We start from the raw sequence: 17,386 nt of genomic DNA on the forward strand, positions 1-17,386 counted from the left end.
ATATGAGCTTTTGTTTTTCATTTCCGAGGACTGCTTTGTTTATCTCTGTACTCTTAATTGAAAGGAAAAAGTTTTTTTTTTTCATTCATGTTTATAGAAGTGGATATTTAATCAAGGAGATATATCATGCCTATAAATAAGTTGTTTTACGTTTTTAATTGTTTCTAAAGCAAGACTAAAGCATGCATTAATTCGATTAAGCATTATTTAAATAATATTATCTAACGCAGCGGTTCTCAAATGGCGGAACCTTAGGGTTCTGGTGTACAGTTAAAGGGTGCCCGCGAGTACTTTTTATAAGCAGTGATGAGTTTTGAAACCTTTTATTACATTTCCATCCAACCAATAATTCAGAATTGTAAGATTCTTTGCTTAGAAAACTCGATACAATTTTATTTTGCCTTCAAGTACACATAAATAATTTAAAATTTCATCTGAGACACACCATTTAGTTAGATCTCTCTCGTAGAATAGTGGAAACAATTACTAAAAAAAAAATTCCTGCAAAGTGAAAAAAAAGTTCTGCAAGAGCAATGATGGCTCAGGGAATACAGCATTCGCATTTCAATGAAGTGAACCGGGATCGAAACCCAACGATGGCAGGTCGATACGAATTCCGCGTCCTGCTTGCACCAACCAAAGTGGTGACGTAAAATATCCTCAGTGGTACGTGGATCATGGGTTAGAGTCCCCTTACCATCAGACTAACCTTGGAAGGTTTCTGTGGTTTTCCTCTCCGTGTAACACAAATGCGGGTTAGTTCCATCAAAAAGCCTTCCACGATGGCAAAATTCTCTCAATACTTGGTCCAAGAGTTCCCTTGTTTTCTGAATTGGGTTCAAAATCACAAGGCTACGGAGTTAAGCATTAGTAGTCGTAAGCTCAAAATTTGGGTCGACAGTTCAACGATGGTTATACAATGAAAATAAAGTCCTTTTAGTTTTAGTTAAACTTTACAACTTAATTATAATTTCCACAGGAAGCGAAGCAGTTACCCAACTTATATACTAATAATTTTTAAAAGAAAATATATAAAAATATTACTAAAAGAGATGAGATTTTTTTTTTTTTCAAAATTCATATTTGAAAATGCATGGATGCCTTACGTTGTTGTAGTCGGCCATTAAAGCAAAGGAGGTGCGATTGTTCTTGTTTTCCAGTGGTGCCATCTATGGCCAATGGATGGTCAATGGTTGTGGGAACATGTAGGACTTTGTAAGCCGTCAAATTTAGCTCTCACCAGTCACCATTTACTACAGGAGGAGTCTTCTGCCCGAATTCGAACTCCCATTCTCACGAACATGAGTGCAGCCCCCTGCTAACCAGGCCATCACAACCCATAGATGCCTTATGTTTGACAATTACTGGTTAAGACAGCCGGAATAGCCTGGTTGGTAGGGCACAGGGCCCATGTCGAAAGGATAGTGGGTTCGATCCTCACTGGCCGAAGTAGTAAATGGTGACTGAAGCACATTAAATTTATGGGGGCACAAAATCCTCCATGTTCCCATAACAAATCAATACCTCTGAGGGTACTGATCCACGAGCTCCCTTGTCTTCTGATTAAAATTACTTCCACAAATGCAAGTAGAATGTACTTTAACTTTTCAAACACTTAATATTTTAAAATTACTGATAAGGCTTTTCATATTTATTTAATCTAATTATGCATAGCGGTGTCCTAAATTATTATACATAAATTTTGCAAAGCAAAAATGGAATTATTATTGTATACATTTTGTTGCCTTTTTGAAAATGAAAAGAGCAGTCACGTCTCTAAGAAATGATGTTCGGCAATTATGAAATTCATGTGATTATAAAGGAAAAGAAATAGAATATTACACTACCACTTTAAAAAATAAAACAAATATTTAATAAAATATGTTTTTTAAATCAATGTTTAATGCATACCCTCCAACTTATGAGGATTTTGAAAATAATTCTTTCTAGTGGTAGCGAACCAAAGTAGAAATTTTTAAAGCAAATGGATCTCTCATAAAACTTTTATCAGAACTTAAGAATCTAGCCATATGGCCTGCACTTTTATAAGTAATAGTGGACAAGTTACGCTAAAATTAATTTTTTTTAAATATTAAGACATTAATTTTGCTACCGTCTGAAAAGAAGATTTCTGAAACTACGGAAATTCCGTAGCAGTTGGAGGGTATGTCAATGGATAGTCAACATTGATTAAATAAACATTATAAGATGCTTGCTGATATTGAAAAATGTCGGCGAGAGTGATCTATTTGTAGTCACACGATGTGTAAAATAACCTGTCTTTTTTTAACTTGTCTTCAATGCATTTAAAAATTATTGTATCATTATAATTCAACTTTAACTGCTCATTTAACTAACAACATTTGTGTCCCTAAACTTATAGTGAGCTATCCCATTTATCAATGTAAATGCAGTCGGCAAATGAAATCGCTTTTAGCGTATAATAGTTCTTCTATGTGCTGTGGCAAACCTCGAAGGAATGTCTTAACCCTTTAATGGGCCTTTTATTTCTAGTAAAGGTAAATTAAAGTATTTTTGGAATTGAAATTGTTTTAAGAACAGTAATTGATATATATAAAAAAAAACTCATTTAGTTTATAAAAATGCCATTTTTTTGGTGGTAAATATATTTAACATGACCTATTAGGAACTTACTGACTTTTATTTTTCTTTATTTATATAATAAATTCCTTAAATACTATAAACTTCAAAAGGAATTATGTATTTTATAACTTTTACACGTTTTTTTTTTAAGTGACAAATGGTTACCAATTTTATTTAAACTCACTTCAAGAAAGCTGAAGTTATTGAAAAATGGAAACCTAAATTAAAAGTGGTAAAACGTGGTGGTAAGTATACTTACCACGGCCTTTAAAAGGGTTTAAATAAGTATAACACATATCGAGGCGAAATACGCATATTTTGAAGCAGAACACGCCTTTTCTTACGAAGCAAATATTTTTTCTGATATAAAATAGTAGAATTGATGTTACCAGCATGCCATTTGTGGTTTAACATAATGAATGCTCTCTGAATGAATTTACAAAGGCATTTAATTTAAAGGAATCGTGATTAAATTATTTTGAATCGATCCATGAATATTATGTTAATAATGTACTTTTGGAGGTGTGCTATAGCAAAATATAAATATATCCTATAACAAAATATAAACTTATACTGAAATACTAAATTTTTTTCCTGAAATAAGAAATAAAGAATTTTAATTTGAAAAAAAAACTGTCATTATTAAGTCCAATAATTTCATTGGCGCTGTGATTGCGGCAATCATTTCAACTTTTATTCTATCTCATGATTACTTTATGCCTTTATAATTTTTCTTCATTTTTTAGTCTTTTTTTTAAAAAAATTTGTTATGAAATTACAACATGATTTAACAAGTCAGTATGAAGAGGTAGAAGCCTAAATGCATTGCGAAATCCTATGACTATGACGGGCCTTCTATGTTTATAGAATTTTAGTCTATGCATGTCTTGAAAGAGCTTTTTTTTAAGCAATTTAGTGCTTTTCCTCTTTAAAAATAAATTAAGAAACTAAATTACATTTTTGAAAATGTACACAAACGTTTAATCTACATTATACATCGAAACTCAATTGCTCAACGGAATTTTCATGAGTACTGTGCTAAAAGTTTATAAATGTTAATATCTGACATTGATGACTTTTTTCAAAATATTACGATACACTTTACTTATTTTATACAAATAATGTATATTTCAGAAAAATAATTTCTTCCAAAGTTTAGATATTACACGTCAAACAGTAAAGAATTCGTGCAATTTTACGTTTTAATTTCGTTCACAAAACGAAAGCAATAAAAAAAAAATCTATAAACATATGCATAACATCATTTATTTTTGCTTAGAAGGATACACGATAATCATACCACTTATTGATGCAGTTTGAAATTAAAAAGAAACATGCTTATGATAATTTTTATAAGAAAATATATGAAAACAAAACATTACCCAAAAGGAGGAGTTTGCTGCTTTAAAAAATTTTAATTGTAAAATATATATGAGCTTTTGTTTTTCATTTCCGACTTAAAATACTTTGCAGTGGTAGCAAATAACAAAAATTTACAGGAATTCTTTTAGTTACGTTAACACGTATAATTTATAAGAGATGCTGATCATATTTTGTTACCATCTTAAAAATAAAATCATTGTAAAATTTGATCAACCATTATTTTATAAATATGCAGTTTTAAATGTATGAAATTATTAAGTCCGAATCAACAAAATTTAAAATTGACTTTCTATGAATAAAATTAACAATCTTCGTGTTTCGAAAAATTTACCCCTAGAAAAAAAAAGCCTAGCTTATTAAATTACCGTGAGTGCCGATGTTGCATTATCATCACATAAACCTTCTGTAAATATTAACCCCTTGGGGACGGGTGATTCAGAAAAACATTCATACAAAATCAGAATCAAGTTGCAATTAAATAAAAAACGGTAACTTAAATGTAGTCGTTACTAATTTGACAGACTTACTTTGCTTTTATTTTAATTATTGTTAGTTTAATCATATATATAATCAATGTTAATTCAAAGTATAACTAAATAGTTTTATTTTGAACAAAGTAATGGTGAATTAAATAAATCAAAAAATTATAACTCCGCCCACAAATAAACTGCTAAAGAAATACTTTGATTACCAGTTTTATCTTCTTACCCTGATTGATACGGTTTTTTGCTGTCACGTATTTGTGACAGTCGGCGCGAAAGGGTTAAGGATCGACTAGTTTTATTGCATCGCTCAAGCTCATTTGCATAACATTTTTTCTGTCCCTGAACTTGCAGTCAAGCATTTAAAATCTTAAATGTTAATACAGCTAGCAAAAATAACTACTTTTATAACTTTTCAACCATTGGTCGTATTTTAACTTCCTACAGTGCGAAAACATTATCTCAAAGGAATGTCTTGAAATATTTGTAACATATATTTGCAACCGACGCAAAGTATAACTTATATAGACGGAAAGACTATAATATGTTTCGAACCAAAATCTAATATTTATGTCATGTGATCATTATTATAAATGAATGAGAGAGAAATAGCACTTCAATTTGTAATTATTTCACCGAATTGCAGCAGTTCAAATTGTAACGTCATTCGAATTAGCCAATAAAAATGAATGAGTGTATCGTTATTTAATTCATTTACTTGTGAAATTAAGAAACGCCTTCATTTTAGAGAATTCTCAAAACCACTTAGCTTAACTATGCTTTTTTTTTTCCCTGTAGATCGTGTGTTTTAACTTTAAAATATAGCGTCTTTAATTTGAATCTAGTAAAAGATTTACTGAAACACTTTTATACCTGCAACAGTGCTACTGCTTTTAAATTTTGGTAGAATTTGTTTTCTAAATATAGATAAGGTAAAACTGATGGTGGAGCAAATGGGATAAATGCAAGTAACGTATCTCGAGCCTGATTGGTTCTTGAAACGTGGCATTTGTTAACTGCTCTTTCCATTCTATTTTGAATAAGCCAAGCACGTCAAGTATCTTACTTACTTTCAATCTTCTATTATCCATACTCTTAAGTGACTCATTCTATATTCTATCACAAAGATTCTTCCAGAAAGATTTCAATTCCTTCACTATATATTTGTCACTTAACACAAAGAGACATGAAGCATTGTAGAACGTAAATAAACTAATTATGTATCGAAGTACACAAAACAAAAATATTTCACTGTTACAATACATAAAAAATAATGAAAACATAAAATACATAAACAAATAATAAAGTTAAGTTAAGTAAAAGACGCAGTCGCGAAAGAATTATATTTCAAGAACTGTAGTTTTGGTAATATTATATTTGGATTTCATGATTTGATGATTCCTGTGTCGTCTGCATTAAAAGCTGTTATACTATTGTAATACGTTCTATTAATTGGAAAATCATAAGTGTATTAAATATATAGAATCGGTCCAAGTATGCTGCCCAGAGATACTCCAGCTGTGATATTTCTTTTTGATGATTTGCAGTTTTGAATGGATATTTGGAAGGTTTTGTGTGAAAGATAGCAGCAGCAAAGTAATTTGATGAGACCAGGTGGAAAGTTAAGTTGTATTATTTTAAATATTGTACCAGTATGCCAAACTTTATCGAATGCTTTTGAGATGTCTATCATTAAAAATTCTATTGCTTCTTTGTTGATTAGAGCTCTGCCTGTAAAATCTATTTATCGAAGTAGTTGTTTTGTGGTGTCCAGTTTTTGGCGAAATCCGAACTGCTCGTCGGGGAGGACTACAAGTAGTGGCCTGATTCTATTGTATATGATCTTTTCGTATATTTTTCCTAAAATGTTTAAACGGCTAATTGGTATGTAACTCTCAGAGGTCAGCTTGTATTTTTATTTATTTTTTTAAAAATAGAACGACCGATGCGTTTTTCCATGTTTGAGGAAAATAATTCAGTGCAAGACAGCTATTAATAATATGCATAATTTTCTGTATATTGTTGGGGGTAGCAGTTTTATCATTTTATTTTTTTACACAGTCTTCACCCGTTGCTTTGTTGTTTTTTTTAAATTACGGATGATGTTGCAGATTTCTTCATTATTTGTAAGTTCTTTTGCTTCTGGAATAGGATGTTCTTGATGGAAACTGTTTACTTCTTCTGTGATTAAATTATGATGGTTTTGATCTGAATTTGGATTTGGTGAGAACTGGTTTAGAAGAGAGTCGGCAAAAATGTCAGCTCTATCTTCTATTGTGTGTGCTGCTCCAGATGGTCCATTGATTGGTATGTTTTTCTGTGGTGCAGTCTTGAATATTTTGGCCTTTTTCCGAATAGTATTGTCGGTGGTACAGACAATGCGACTTTGTTTTGCCAGAGTTGTTTTTTGTATTTTTTTGCTTTGTTTTCTTATCTGTTTCTTGAGTTGTTTCATCTCATTAAAGTAAGCGGGGTTGGAGGTTCTTTGAGGCTACTTTCTGTATTTATTTCTTAGTCTGATGACATTTTTAATCTCTGGGGGTAGCCGGTAATGATGTGCAGTATGTTTTGTTTTTATTGAGGCATTTCTGTAGGCGTCTATGAATTCAGATTGTAGCTGTATTTGTAGTTTCATCTTTTAGGGTTGTTAGGCTTCTATTGTTGATAATGAGTATATTTCTGTAGAGGTTTCAGTCTGTTTTCAATTTTCAGAGTGGTCGGTTGTCAGTCCGACGAGCAGTTGGACAGGTAGGTTATCAGATGACAGATGGTATAGTGAGCAGGCGACCATGGGTACTTGAATATTTGTTATAGCAAAGTCGAGGATATCTGATCTATGATTTAGCAGGTTTGGTATATAGGTTGGAGAAGTTGGAGCAGTGACTATGAGTTGATGATTAGAGATGAGGTTTTTAAGTTGTATTTCTGTATTGTATGCTTAGCATTGAAGTCACCTGCTGCAGATTGGCTGGGTTAAACTTGAACTAAATCTTCTTCTTCTTGTTTTGAGATGGGAACCTGGGCCGAACAGCTGCCCCTATCCCATCCATCATGTTCATTTTGATAATTGTGGTAAGAATTTTAAGGTCAGTAGTCTATGTGGTGACTGTTAGCGAGATTTAAGCACCTTGCTTGAGTAAATAATAATAATTTAAATTACACGAAGCAGCTTTAAATATAGTTTGATTTTCAACGTGGGGAAACGCTTGATCAAGTTTTCAGAATTGTTGTTGAATTTGATGCTGTGGATGGATCTGAAATTAATTATTTATTTTGATAATTGTGATATGAGGCGTCGGATGTGAAGTGAGCAGGTATTTATCTTAATTTTAGATCTTTTTATGTAATTTTCAAAATTGAATATCTAGTTGAAGTTCACTGCATTGCATTTTATGGCCTTGTCATAGAAATCTGCATTTATTTCGTAAATATGTTATGATAAGGTCGGGATCTTGAGATCTTTGTTTTTCTGATGAACTACCTGCACGGGTGATTTTTCTGAGTATCTTGTTCTGGCATTGGTTTAGTTTTTCCATGAGATTTTCAGGTATGACTGTCCAGGGAGGTGAGGCATATGCGCTAATTGGTCTGTTCATTGATGTATATGGTAGTTTTCTCAGTTTTAATAAGACATTTTCTGGTTATAGATGAGTGGTTGTATTATTGTTGTTGCTGCGTTTGCTTTGTGTATTAAACTTGAGCTAAATATTGTATCACATTAGCCTTTAACCGGTTAACGCCCAGCGTCATATATGTAGAACAGTTCCTTTTTTCAAAGACATTCATTGTGGTGGGAAACTTTTTTTAGAATTTTCATTTATCTGGGTGAATTAAAAGATTCTCAGATACCACAATGATTCAGTTATATCTGATTAGATCTAGAATTATAAGGAAAAAGTACTTTTTGATCTATCAATGACTTTTTGAGTGCCCTAACAGTAGAAAAACCAATTAATTTCGATAATATATTATACCACTTTTTGTATGATTTCCATTTATAAATTCGGGACAAAACAAGTTAAATTCCTTAGAAGTAGTAGTGAGTAAAAACCATCGCTGAAAGCCCCTATATAGCAAGACGGAAGGGAGAAAAAACTGGTTCGAGAAAAATAAAATATCTGTAACTACCAAGATTTATTTTATAATTTTAGCATACATATAAAACTGCTTCTTTTTTTAGATGAAGTAGATAATGTTAAATAATTTAAAAAAAAGAATAAGTAAACTCCTCCCTAAAACTAACGATAACTGAAATGGTTTTACTACCAGCCTTTCCTATTTTCCGTCTCGCTTTCACCCCCGGTAAAAACCCTGTAAATCGAATTTACTAAACCAAAAATCATACATTAAGAGACTACCACTCGAAAATATCTGTTCGAAGTCCGGAGCAAGCTGGATCTCTGATATACTAACTATACAAAAAAACATTCGTTTGATAAAACAAAAGCATATTAGTGACCATATTTTCTATTGTTAAATCCTTAAATTTAGAATGAGCACCTTTGAGAGGCTTATAGCATACCTGCCATCTTTTAATTCCTTCCATTATCATTTTTCCCAGTGGTATTAAAATGAAATTAAAACTTCAATTTTGAGCAAACAAATACGTTGCATTTAAAAAAACTTAAGTTGACAACCATCATAGTAACGCATATTAATATATGTGCTTAATTTTTGTAAGAATAGTGGTGATCAAAATCATATTAAAATTAAGTTTATAAAAGAAAAAAATAGTATATATTTACTACCACTTTAAATATGAAAATAAAATCTTGCGGAAAATCCAGTAGAGTTGGCAGGTATGTTGTAGTATTTATAAAAAAAAATTTGTAAGAAATTTATAATAATAGCATTAATATAAATAAAATTAAGAAAAAATGATGAGAAGTCACGCATAAAAATAAAATTATTTCACGCAGAATCTTTCGTGGAAATGAAAGAAACTAGCAACTGCAGTACTTCTCATTCAAATTATGCAATTAAAAAAAAAACAATGAATCAATATCGATTGAATTAATGCATTAAACGCCTAAATTTCAGATGATAAATCACAGAAAAAACACTTGCATTTAAATAATGTTTATACTTTAACATTTTCAAATAAGTGAATTGACACTGACTGACTTCTACGGTATTTACGGAGTACCAAATTTTTGGCTGCCCCTTACTCATGCTAAATGAATTTAAGTTCAGTTTGAGTTAGGTTGTCTTAATTCTTTTTCATAGCGGCCATAATGCAATTATGGCTGCTATTTCATGATAAATTTAATGATAAATAACGAATCGTATTCTGAGTGACTTAAGAAAAAATTGCTCATTATATTTACTATTTCGTTTTTATCTTTAAAGTGGTAATAGTTTTTATAACTTTCTTTTTAATTCTTATATTTATAAATTTCATTTAATATGATTTAGTCTACATCGAAATGCAAATAAATCAATTTTATTTATAAGAGCTAGTTACAGAAACGAAAATGAGTCTAAGTCATAGCAATTATGAAAAGATAATTTTATCTGCAATAGTATTTCAATTAGACTTTACTACTATTTTGGAAATATCATTTACGAAAGAGTGTAGGTGGGAAGTCTTGTAAGTGATCACACACGCACAGATAAGCTACTACTACTATAAATTAACACTTTACCGACCGGTAGCGGTTCGAACATACTATGCCCTTTCACCGCCCGTTCAGCTGCAGATCGTCCGAGACACCGGCTCGGTTTCGGCCTAGACTGACGCGCGGACTTCACCACTAAATATCAAAAATTACAAATATGATATAAAATGCAACGTTAAATCATCAATATACTGGTTACTGTATTAAAAAGTAGGCGTAACTATCTTTCTTTAACTAATCTTACAAAATATTTTGCTACCACTTTATTAGAACTTTTCCAGAAAGCGGAGCAGTTGGCATCCCTGCCTTCATATCGATGAAAAAATCCCGACTTTCCTCGCAGGAAAATCTAGTCGCACCCAGCTGCACGATGAAAAATCCCGACTCTTTTCGCAGGAAAATCTGGTCGCACCCAGCTGCACTCGAGAAAACGACAGCTGAATTTTTTTCAGGGCATGCTGAATTGGTGGAAAACGTAGTCACCACAGATCGGTCAAAAGTCGATTAATCGACGACCGGTCGGTAAGCGCTGGGGAGCAAACGCTGAATAATCTACGGCCGGTCGGTATACGATGAGAACAAAACGTCGATTAATCGACGACCGGTCGGTAAGCGCTGAGAACAAAACGTCGATTAATCGACGGCCGGTCGGTAAAGTGTTAATAAAAGAACGTTGTCAATGAAAATGTATTATATTTATTACATTAAAAAATTTTGTTTCTAATGTGATAAAATGGCACAATCTATTTATTCAGTTCGAAATAAATAAAATTGCTAACAAAGCAATTAATTTTAGAAAATGTAAACATTTAATGATTTGCATGTACAATGCATGTTTATAAGAACTGAATTATAATTTGCTTTGAAATTCAGAAATTATATTCGAAAATTCTTGGAAAGGAAATGCTGGCATTTCCTCGTTGCTGGCAACTTTTCAAAAATGTTGCATTGAAATTATTTTTACATAAAAATAATCGATACTTTGTTTGGAGAGATTCTTACATTTAAAGAACATGAGCCAACAACTAAGCCTAAATCTATCTACATATATATATAATATTAAAATAAAGAATTTGTGTGTTCTTGTGTGTATACCGTATAGCGTTTAAACGGTAGATTCTAAGAATACGAAATTCAACATGAAACTGAATGAGCACAATTGCAAACTTATTACGAAGTTCGATTCTCGATTATTAAATTCAGAGAATGGAATTTTCTCATTGACTTAGTGGAGGCATAGCGTTTATAATTTTTAAAGTAAACTATGAACGATTCAGTTTCGTCAAATATTTTTAAAATAGCATCTATGTTAGCTAGCTTATAGCTCTAATTAAAAAAATTTGTTATTGTTCCCTATTCCTGTTGTTTTGCTACGCTAAATCAGATCTAAGAAATCTGTCACTCTAAGAAATTATAATAGTAGAATTAGCAGCACAAAAAAATATGAATTTATTGCCTATTGCAAAATGGGTGTTGTTTTGAGTTTGATGGCGTGCGCACCTTATTTGGACGTCATCACACTTTTCAACTGTGTTCGAGAGTAATAGTAAACAGCTCGCATGCGTTGCTATGGCGACCGATGCTGTTTGAAAATATTTTTTAGAATTCCTTTTTTTTCATTTTTAATTTTGTTATGCATTACGTTGGTGAGTTTATTTTTGAGATATGAGACCAGAGAGATTGCATAAATATTTCTTGAGTTGTGAATAAAAGGGAATTCCATCATTTAAACGATATTTTTTGTTTTGTTTTTGTTTTAATTAAGAATCAGAAATTCTAACCTGCAGTACTAACTGGATCTTTTTCAAGACAAATTCAGGTGAATATCACAAATAAAGAGGATCCCAATGCGTCAAGACGAAGAAAAAAATTAGACAACACTAATTTTGCCAATGGTGTGCATTTTTATTTATTTATTTACTTTTATCATTACTTATGAATTTTTAAAATGTAGGAAAAAAATTAGTTCACTGCGTGTTCTGTATTACTTAATTATTTTTTATTCTTTATGCCAGGTTATCTGTAGCACATAACCTACATTATGTAACTAAATAATTTAAAATCAACGGTAATTGAAATTAAAAAAAGACATTGTACTGCAAAGCAAAATTAATGGAGAAATGCTAATTTGTTATTATGATAGATAAAAAAATAATTTGTTACAACAATAATTAATAAATGTTTATGCTAATGCTTTGAAGAATAAGCATAAAAAACACCACTATTATTATTGAAGTAAATAATAATTAATTTTGGTAAATTACTAATTGAAGTAAAACAATAAGCCATGTACTAAAAAGGAAAATTAATGAAATAATGTTACTCAGTTCGTTCAGGAGAGCATAAAAATTCGGCTAACTAATATTGTCAGCAATTATGCTTAATTAATTTTGGTAATAAGTTCTATACATGGAGAAAATGTACTTTTTCATTACGGGGTGCCATAAATAGTCGCTATACTATCATTGACACCAATGATGCATAATTTTAGTAATGAACACTACTGGCATCATGGTAATTGGTGCAGTTTTAATAGGTACCAAATAATACCTTATATAGATTTAAAATATTTTAGGGTAAATTTGATATCGATTACAGCTGCTTCTAAACTGAAAATTTTTTCTTATAGATTTATTATATATTAAGATGAGAACAGGAGGAAGTAGCTTGACTGTTGTAAATTTTAAATATTATTAGTTGAGACGTGATGGCTCAGGGTGGAGAGCGTTCACCTTTCAATGAGGTAAACCGGGTTCGAATCCCAGCGATGGCTGGTCGATACGAACACCGCATTCGGCTTGCACCGATCACAGTGCTGACGTGAAATATCCTCGATGGTAGACAGATCATGGGTTAGAGTCTCCCTGTAATCAGGCTAACCGTGGGAGGTTCTCGTGGTCTCCCTCTCCATGTAACGCAAATGCTGGTTAGTTCTATAAAAAGGTCCTCCACGAAGGCTCATTTCTCTCAATATTTGACCCTGGAGTTCCCTTGTGTTCTGGGTTGGGTTTAAAATTTCAAAGCTACGTTGTTGATCATTAGTCGTAAGCCCTAAAATTGGATCGGCAGTTCAACGACGGTTATAAAATTATTTAAAAAAATAGCATTAGTTGCATTGATCAACAGCATTAAGCCAGATGATATTGAATACTGGGATGATGATGGGTTTTATTTTGATGGGATGAACTACTGAAAATGCATTTTGATTAATCTAATAAAGTAAAGCAACCAAGAAGGGCAACAAATAATAATGAATAAATTAAAAAACAAACATTGGAATTGTAACTTTATTATTTGTGTTGGTATTTGTGTGAAAGTTTTGTGTACGATTTGGTAGAGGTGTTTAATTCTGATTAATTTATGCTTTTTTTTCACCTCATAAGAAGAACAGGTATTCAACTAGTTATAAATATCGAAATTAAAATTTTGTTTTTAGCATTCTTTAGCTTTACATTTTTTTTTATATAATCGCAAAATAGTTTACTATGAGCATATAACTATAAACTATAGAATCCGAATGTATTTGAAAATTGTGAAATATGAAATCTGCCGTATAATTTCAGAAGCAACTAACAGGAGTCTTGTACTTATGTTTTTTTCAATTGCGCAACAGAATTCAAACCAAATAAAAACTATATTAAACGCAAAATATTAAACATGCATCCATACATTAATTTTTTGTCAAATTGACATAATATTCGAGACACTACATTAGTGGCGACCAAATTTTAATTAGAGCATTTTTAATGCAGTTTTATACGTAGAAATTGTTTTCATTTTCGAATGTTTAATTAATTTTTATAATGAAATATTTTTCAACAAAATATGAAAATAGATATTTTATTAACCCTTTGTGTTCATGAGACATATCTCATTACCAGTTCTCATCGAGTTCCAACAAATTACTTCCACAAATGATATAAATCATGTTTACAAAATGGTTTTCGATACTATCAACAAAATAAAAGGTAATCTCCCCTTTATAACCTTTAATCATATCGCCAGACTATTACGTAATAAGATGCAGCACAATGATTCGCGGAGAGATATGTTTTTTTTTCGACACCAATAATTGGGATAATAATAGGTAATAGGAGTTATTTTGGATCGAGAAACCAACTCAATTCAAAGATCATTTCCATTAAAAATAAAGTTAATTTTTATAGTACTCTAATTAAACCTATATTAACTTTATTACAGCGAATGATGGCCTTAAAAAATAATTGAGGAAGATAAACTAATAATATTTGAAAGAAGAATACTGCGAGCTAAATTCAGAACTGTTAAAGAAAACATTTTTATATTTCATAATCGTCAATAAACAGTCGAAACAAATTTGAGTTTACAACTACCGATTTTCAACTCCGTAGCCTTGTAATTTTGAACCCAATCCAGAAGACAAACAGACTTCTGGATCAGTACCCCCAGAGGGATTGATTTGTTTTGGGAACTTGCAATCCCGCAAGATTTAACGTGCACCAGTCAATATTTAATGCACGAGGATTCTTCGCCTGCTGCATTTGAGCTTCCGTTTTCACGAACATGAGTCCAACGCCCTACCAACCAGGCTATCCCGGTGGAAAACAGTATTTGCAGATTCAGTACAGTTATGAATTATACAGAAAATTTAAGCAACCAAACATGATATCAGTTATTAAATCCTATAGAGTAAGATGGCCGGATTACAAAAGGGATAACGTTACGCTCATGCAGTAAATTTGCAAGAAATTTCGTATTTCAAATTAATTACCCTTCCTCTTCGTTCTTTTATTTTTTCAAACACAAATATATGATATATTTGAATTTTAATATAAATATTACACATAAGAAATTTATTCCTTTCCCTTATGCATATCTCAGTCATCTGTACTTTAATGATTTCAGTTTAAATGAAAGAAAATTGTTACATACCATCCAACTACTACTGATTTCCCGTAGTTTTATTAAAACAAAACAAAACAATTAAATATGGGAAATAATAAACAATATCTATTACAATAACGAGGACATCTGATGGGCATACATTATTTATTTATTATTCTTTACTTACACCTATGATTTAAAGTGTTTCTTGCAGTAGTTGAATTTCTCTCACCTTTTTCATCTATGTAGGACCATACTCATTCCCCATTCTCATAACTCCTAATCATAGTCCTGACCATGCTCATAAATCCTAAACTACATTGCAGTTTCAAGAATTATAAATTGCTACCATAACTTTCTTGAAACTCTAAAATCATGTTTATATGTGACAAAAATAATATAAATTGTACGCTGCATACATATAGAATCTAAAAATTCTTATCAGACATTTCAAAGTTGTCTTATTTTGTCATACTACTTTAAGTTTATGTGGATATATTTTATCTGAAACAATGACTGTAACTATTTATCAAAAGCAAAAATTGAGTTTATTAAAAATGAAAAGAATGCTGTACCAAGAAGGAATATATTATAAAAGCAGTGCTCCACCGAGGTTCGTAAAGTACAACGAAACGGCAGCATTGAATGAAGGTCTCCATAATACTTTTCTTCGAAAAGGATATTTCTTATTTTGAGAAAAATAAAGTTTTCATTTCCCCTAATTTGAAAAGATGAAAGAAATAATACTTCTAAAAGAGAGATTGTTTCCGCAGTATTATATGAAGCAGAACAGTCAGCTTTTATTGTATAAATCATAATTTTCACACATGCTTTTTTAAAATTATATCGTTATAGATGCATAAAACTGTCATACACTATAAATGTTTTAGAATCATTTATTACTATTAAATCTTTGTTTCTCAGATTTCTAACAAACATTTGCTACTCCTTTTTTAATTTACGTTATTTAATTTTTGACATCCATTTCCTTTCAGGTATCAAAAACTTAGAAAACATCATTAAGGAAACATTTTCTTAAAACTGGAGCATAATAATATTCTCTTGGAACTGGATCAAAAATAGCATTTCTGCAGAAAGATTATTATTTACTTGGTAAAAGATTAAATAGACTGACATTAAAACTATTTCCTTTCTTAAGAAATCAATTACCTGTCATTACCTCTTTTTTCCTTGAATATAACAAGAAACTTATTTACTTGCGAGATATTATAACTAGTAAATTTCAGTTGTTACTGTGAATTGTGTTAGTAGTTTTCTATTGTATTGTTAGTTTGTGGTAGTCCACAAAACTGGTACTGAGTACTCTCAAAAACAAGCTAGAAAGCAAACTAGTTTTAATACGGTTTTTTTTAAAGTTTTTTTTTTATCCTTTCAGGATAAATTACAACCTTGTTGCAAAGATGTAAACTTTCTCCTTTTTGTAAAACAAAATTTTTTAGTGGTAACGAAAAAAAGTTGTCTTTTTAGTTTAGTATATTTCATTTTAAGTAATTTTTCCTCCACTACATATCACCGTTATAGTTATTTTTCCTCCACTACCTACATATACCGACCGGCCTGTGTAGAAGGCAGGGAACTGTCCTTGCATCAGAAAGTTTCTGGGTTCGAATCCCGGGCAAGGCATGGATGTTCTTTCCTTCTCTGTACTATCTGTCCTTACTGTAGAAGCTACGTTGGCCCACCTAATATGGTGCCCCTGAAAGAGTTTCCAACAAAATCGCCCTGTATATGACTGAACTGATGGATGTTAACACAGGTGGGATTAGAAAAAAAAAATCAGAAATTCAAACTTTCATAGAAAATGCAACTTTTAAGTAAATTTTCCACCACGAAAATTAAAAATTCAAAGTATCATGTGAAATGCAACTTTGCTGTATATAAGCGGTGGTGTTATTCTATAAGTTTTACTATTTAATTCGCTACCAATCTAGTAACAGTTTTGCTGAAAGCGGAGCAGTTGTCACCCCTGCTGTAATACAGCATCGCTGAGCTCAAACTTTTTAACTTATTTAATGTTAGCTTTTACAAAACAATCACGGTTGATGTTTCTAAAATTTCATGGGTGATGAAATTGTGTCGTTTGTACTTGACGTCGAAATTTTGAAGGGGTTTCTTAAAAAATAGACATACCTGTCAATATTAAGGTAAATTTACAAACACAAAAAGACTGCCATTCCAATGTTGACTTGCTCACTGTAATCTTTCAACTTTTGAATTGAAGAAAGAAGAGAAGTTGGATGAAATTCCTCATTGCTGTATGTTATAATATAATACGTATGTAATACGTATAATATATAATGCATGCGTAATACGTATAATAATAAGTAAACCAAAAGCGACTAAAAATACGTAATACGTATATTTTTAATAACTATTCTATCCTTGTATTAAAACTACTGTATTAGAATTCCGATT

The 17,386-nt window shown here is 31.2% G+C and overlaps 1 protein-coding gene across 1 annotated transcript in view; it reads right to left on the minus strand.

Moving 5' to 3' along the window:
- Positions 1 to 6,924, minus strand: part of LOC139426897 (uncharacterized protein PF3D7_1120000-like) — a 16,279-nt gene extending 9,355 nt beyond the window's left edge. The window contains exon 1 of the mRNA XM_071187032.1: positions 6,567 to 6,924. Within this exon, the coding sequence (XP_071043133.1) occupies positions 6,567 to 6,924 (358 nt within the window). The remainder of the gene's footprint in view (positions 1 to 6,566) is intronic.
- Between the last annotated feature and the right edge of the window lie 10,462 nt (positions 6,925 to 17,386).

Source organism: Parasteatoda tepidariorum, chromosome 10, assembly GCF_043381705.1.
Source record: "Parasteatoda tepidariorum isolate YZ-2023 chromosome 10, CAS_Ptep_4.0, whole genome shotgun sequence".
NCBI lineage: Eukaryota > Metazoa > Arthropoda > Arachnida > Araneae > Theridiidae > Parasteatoda > Parasteatoda tepidariorum.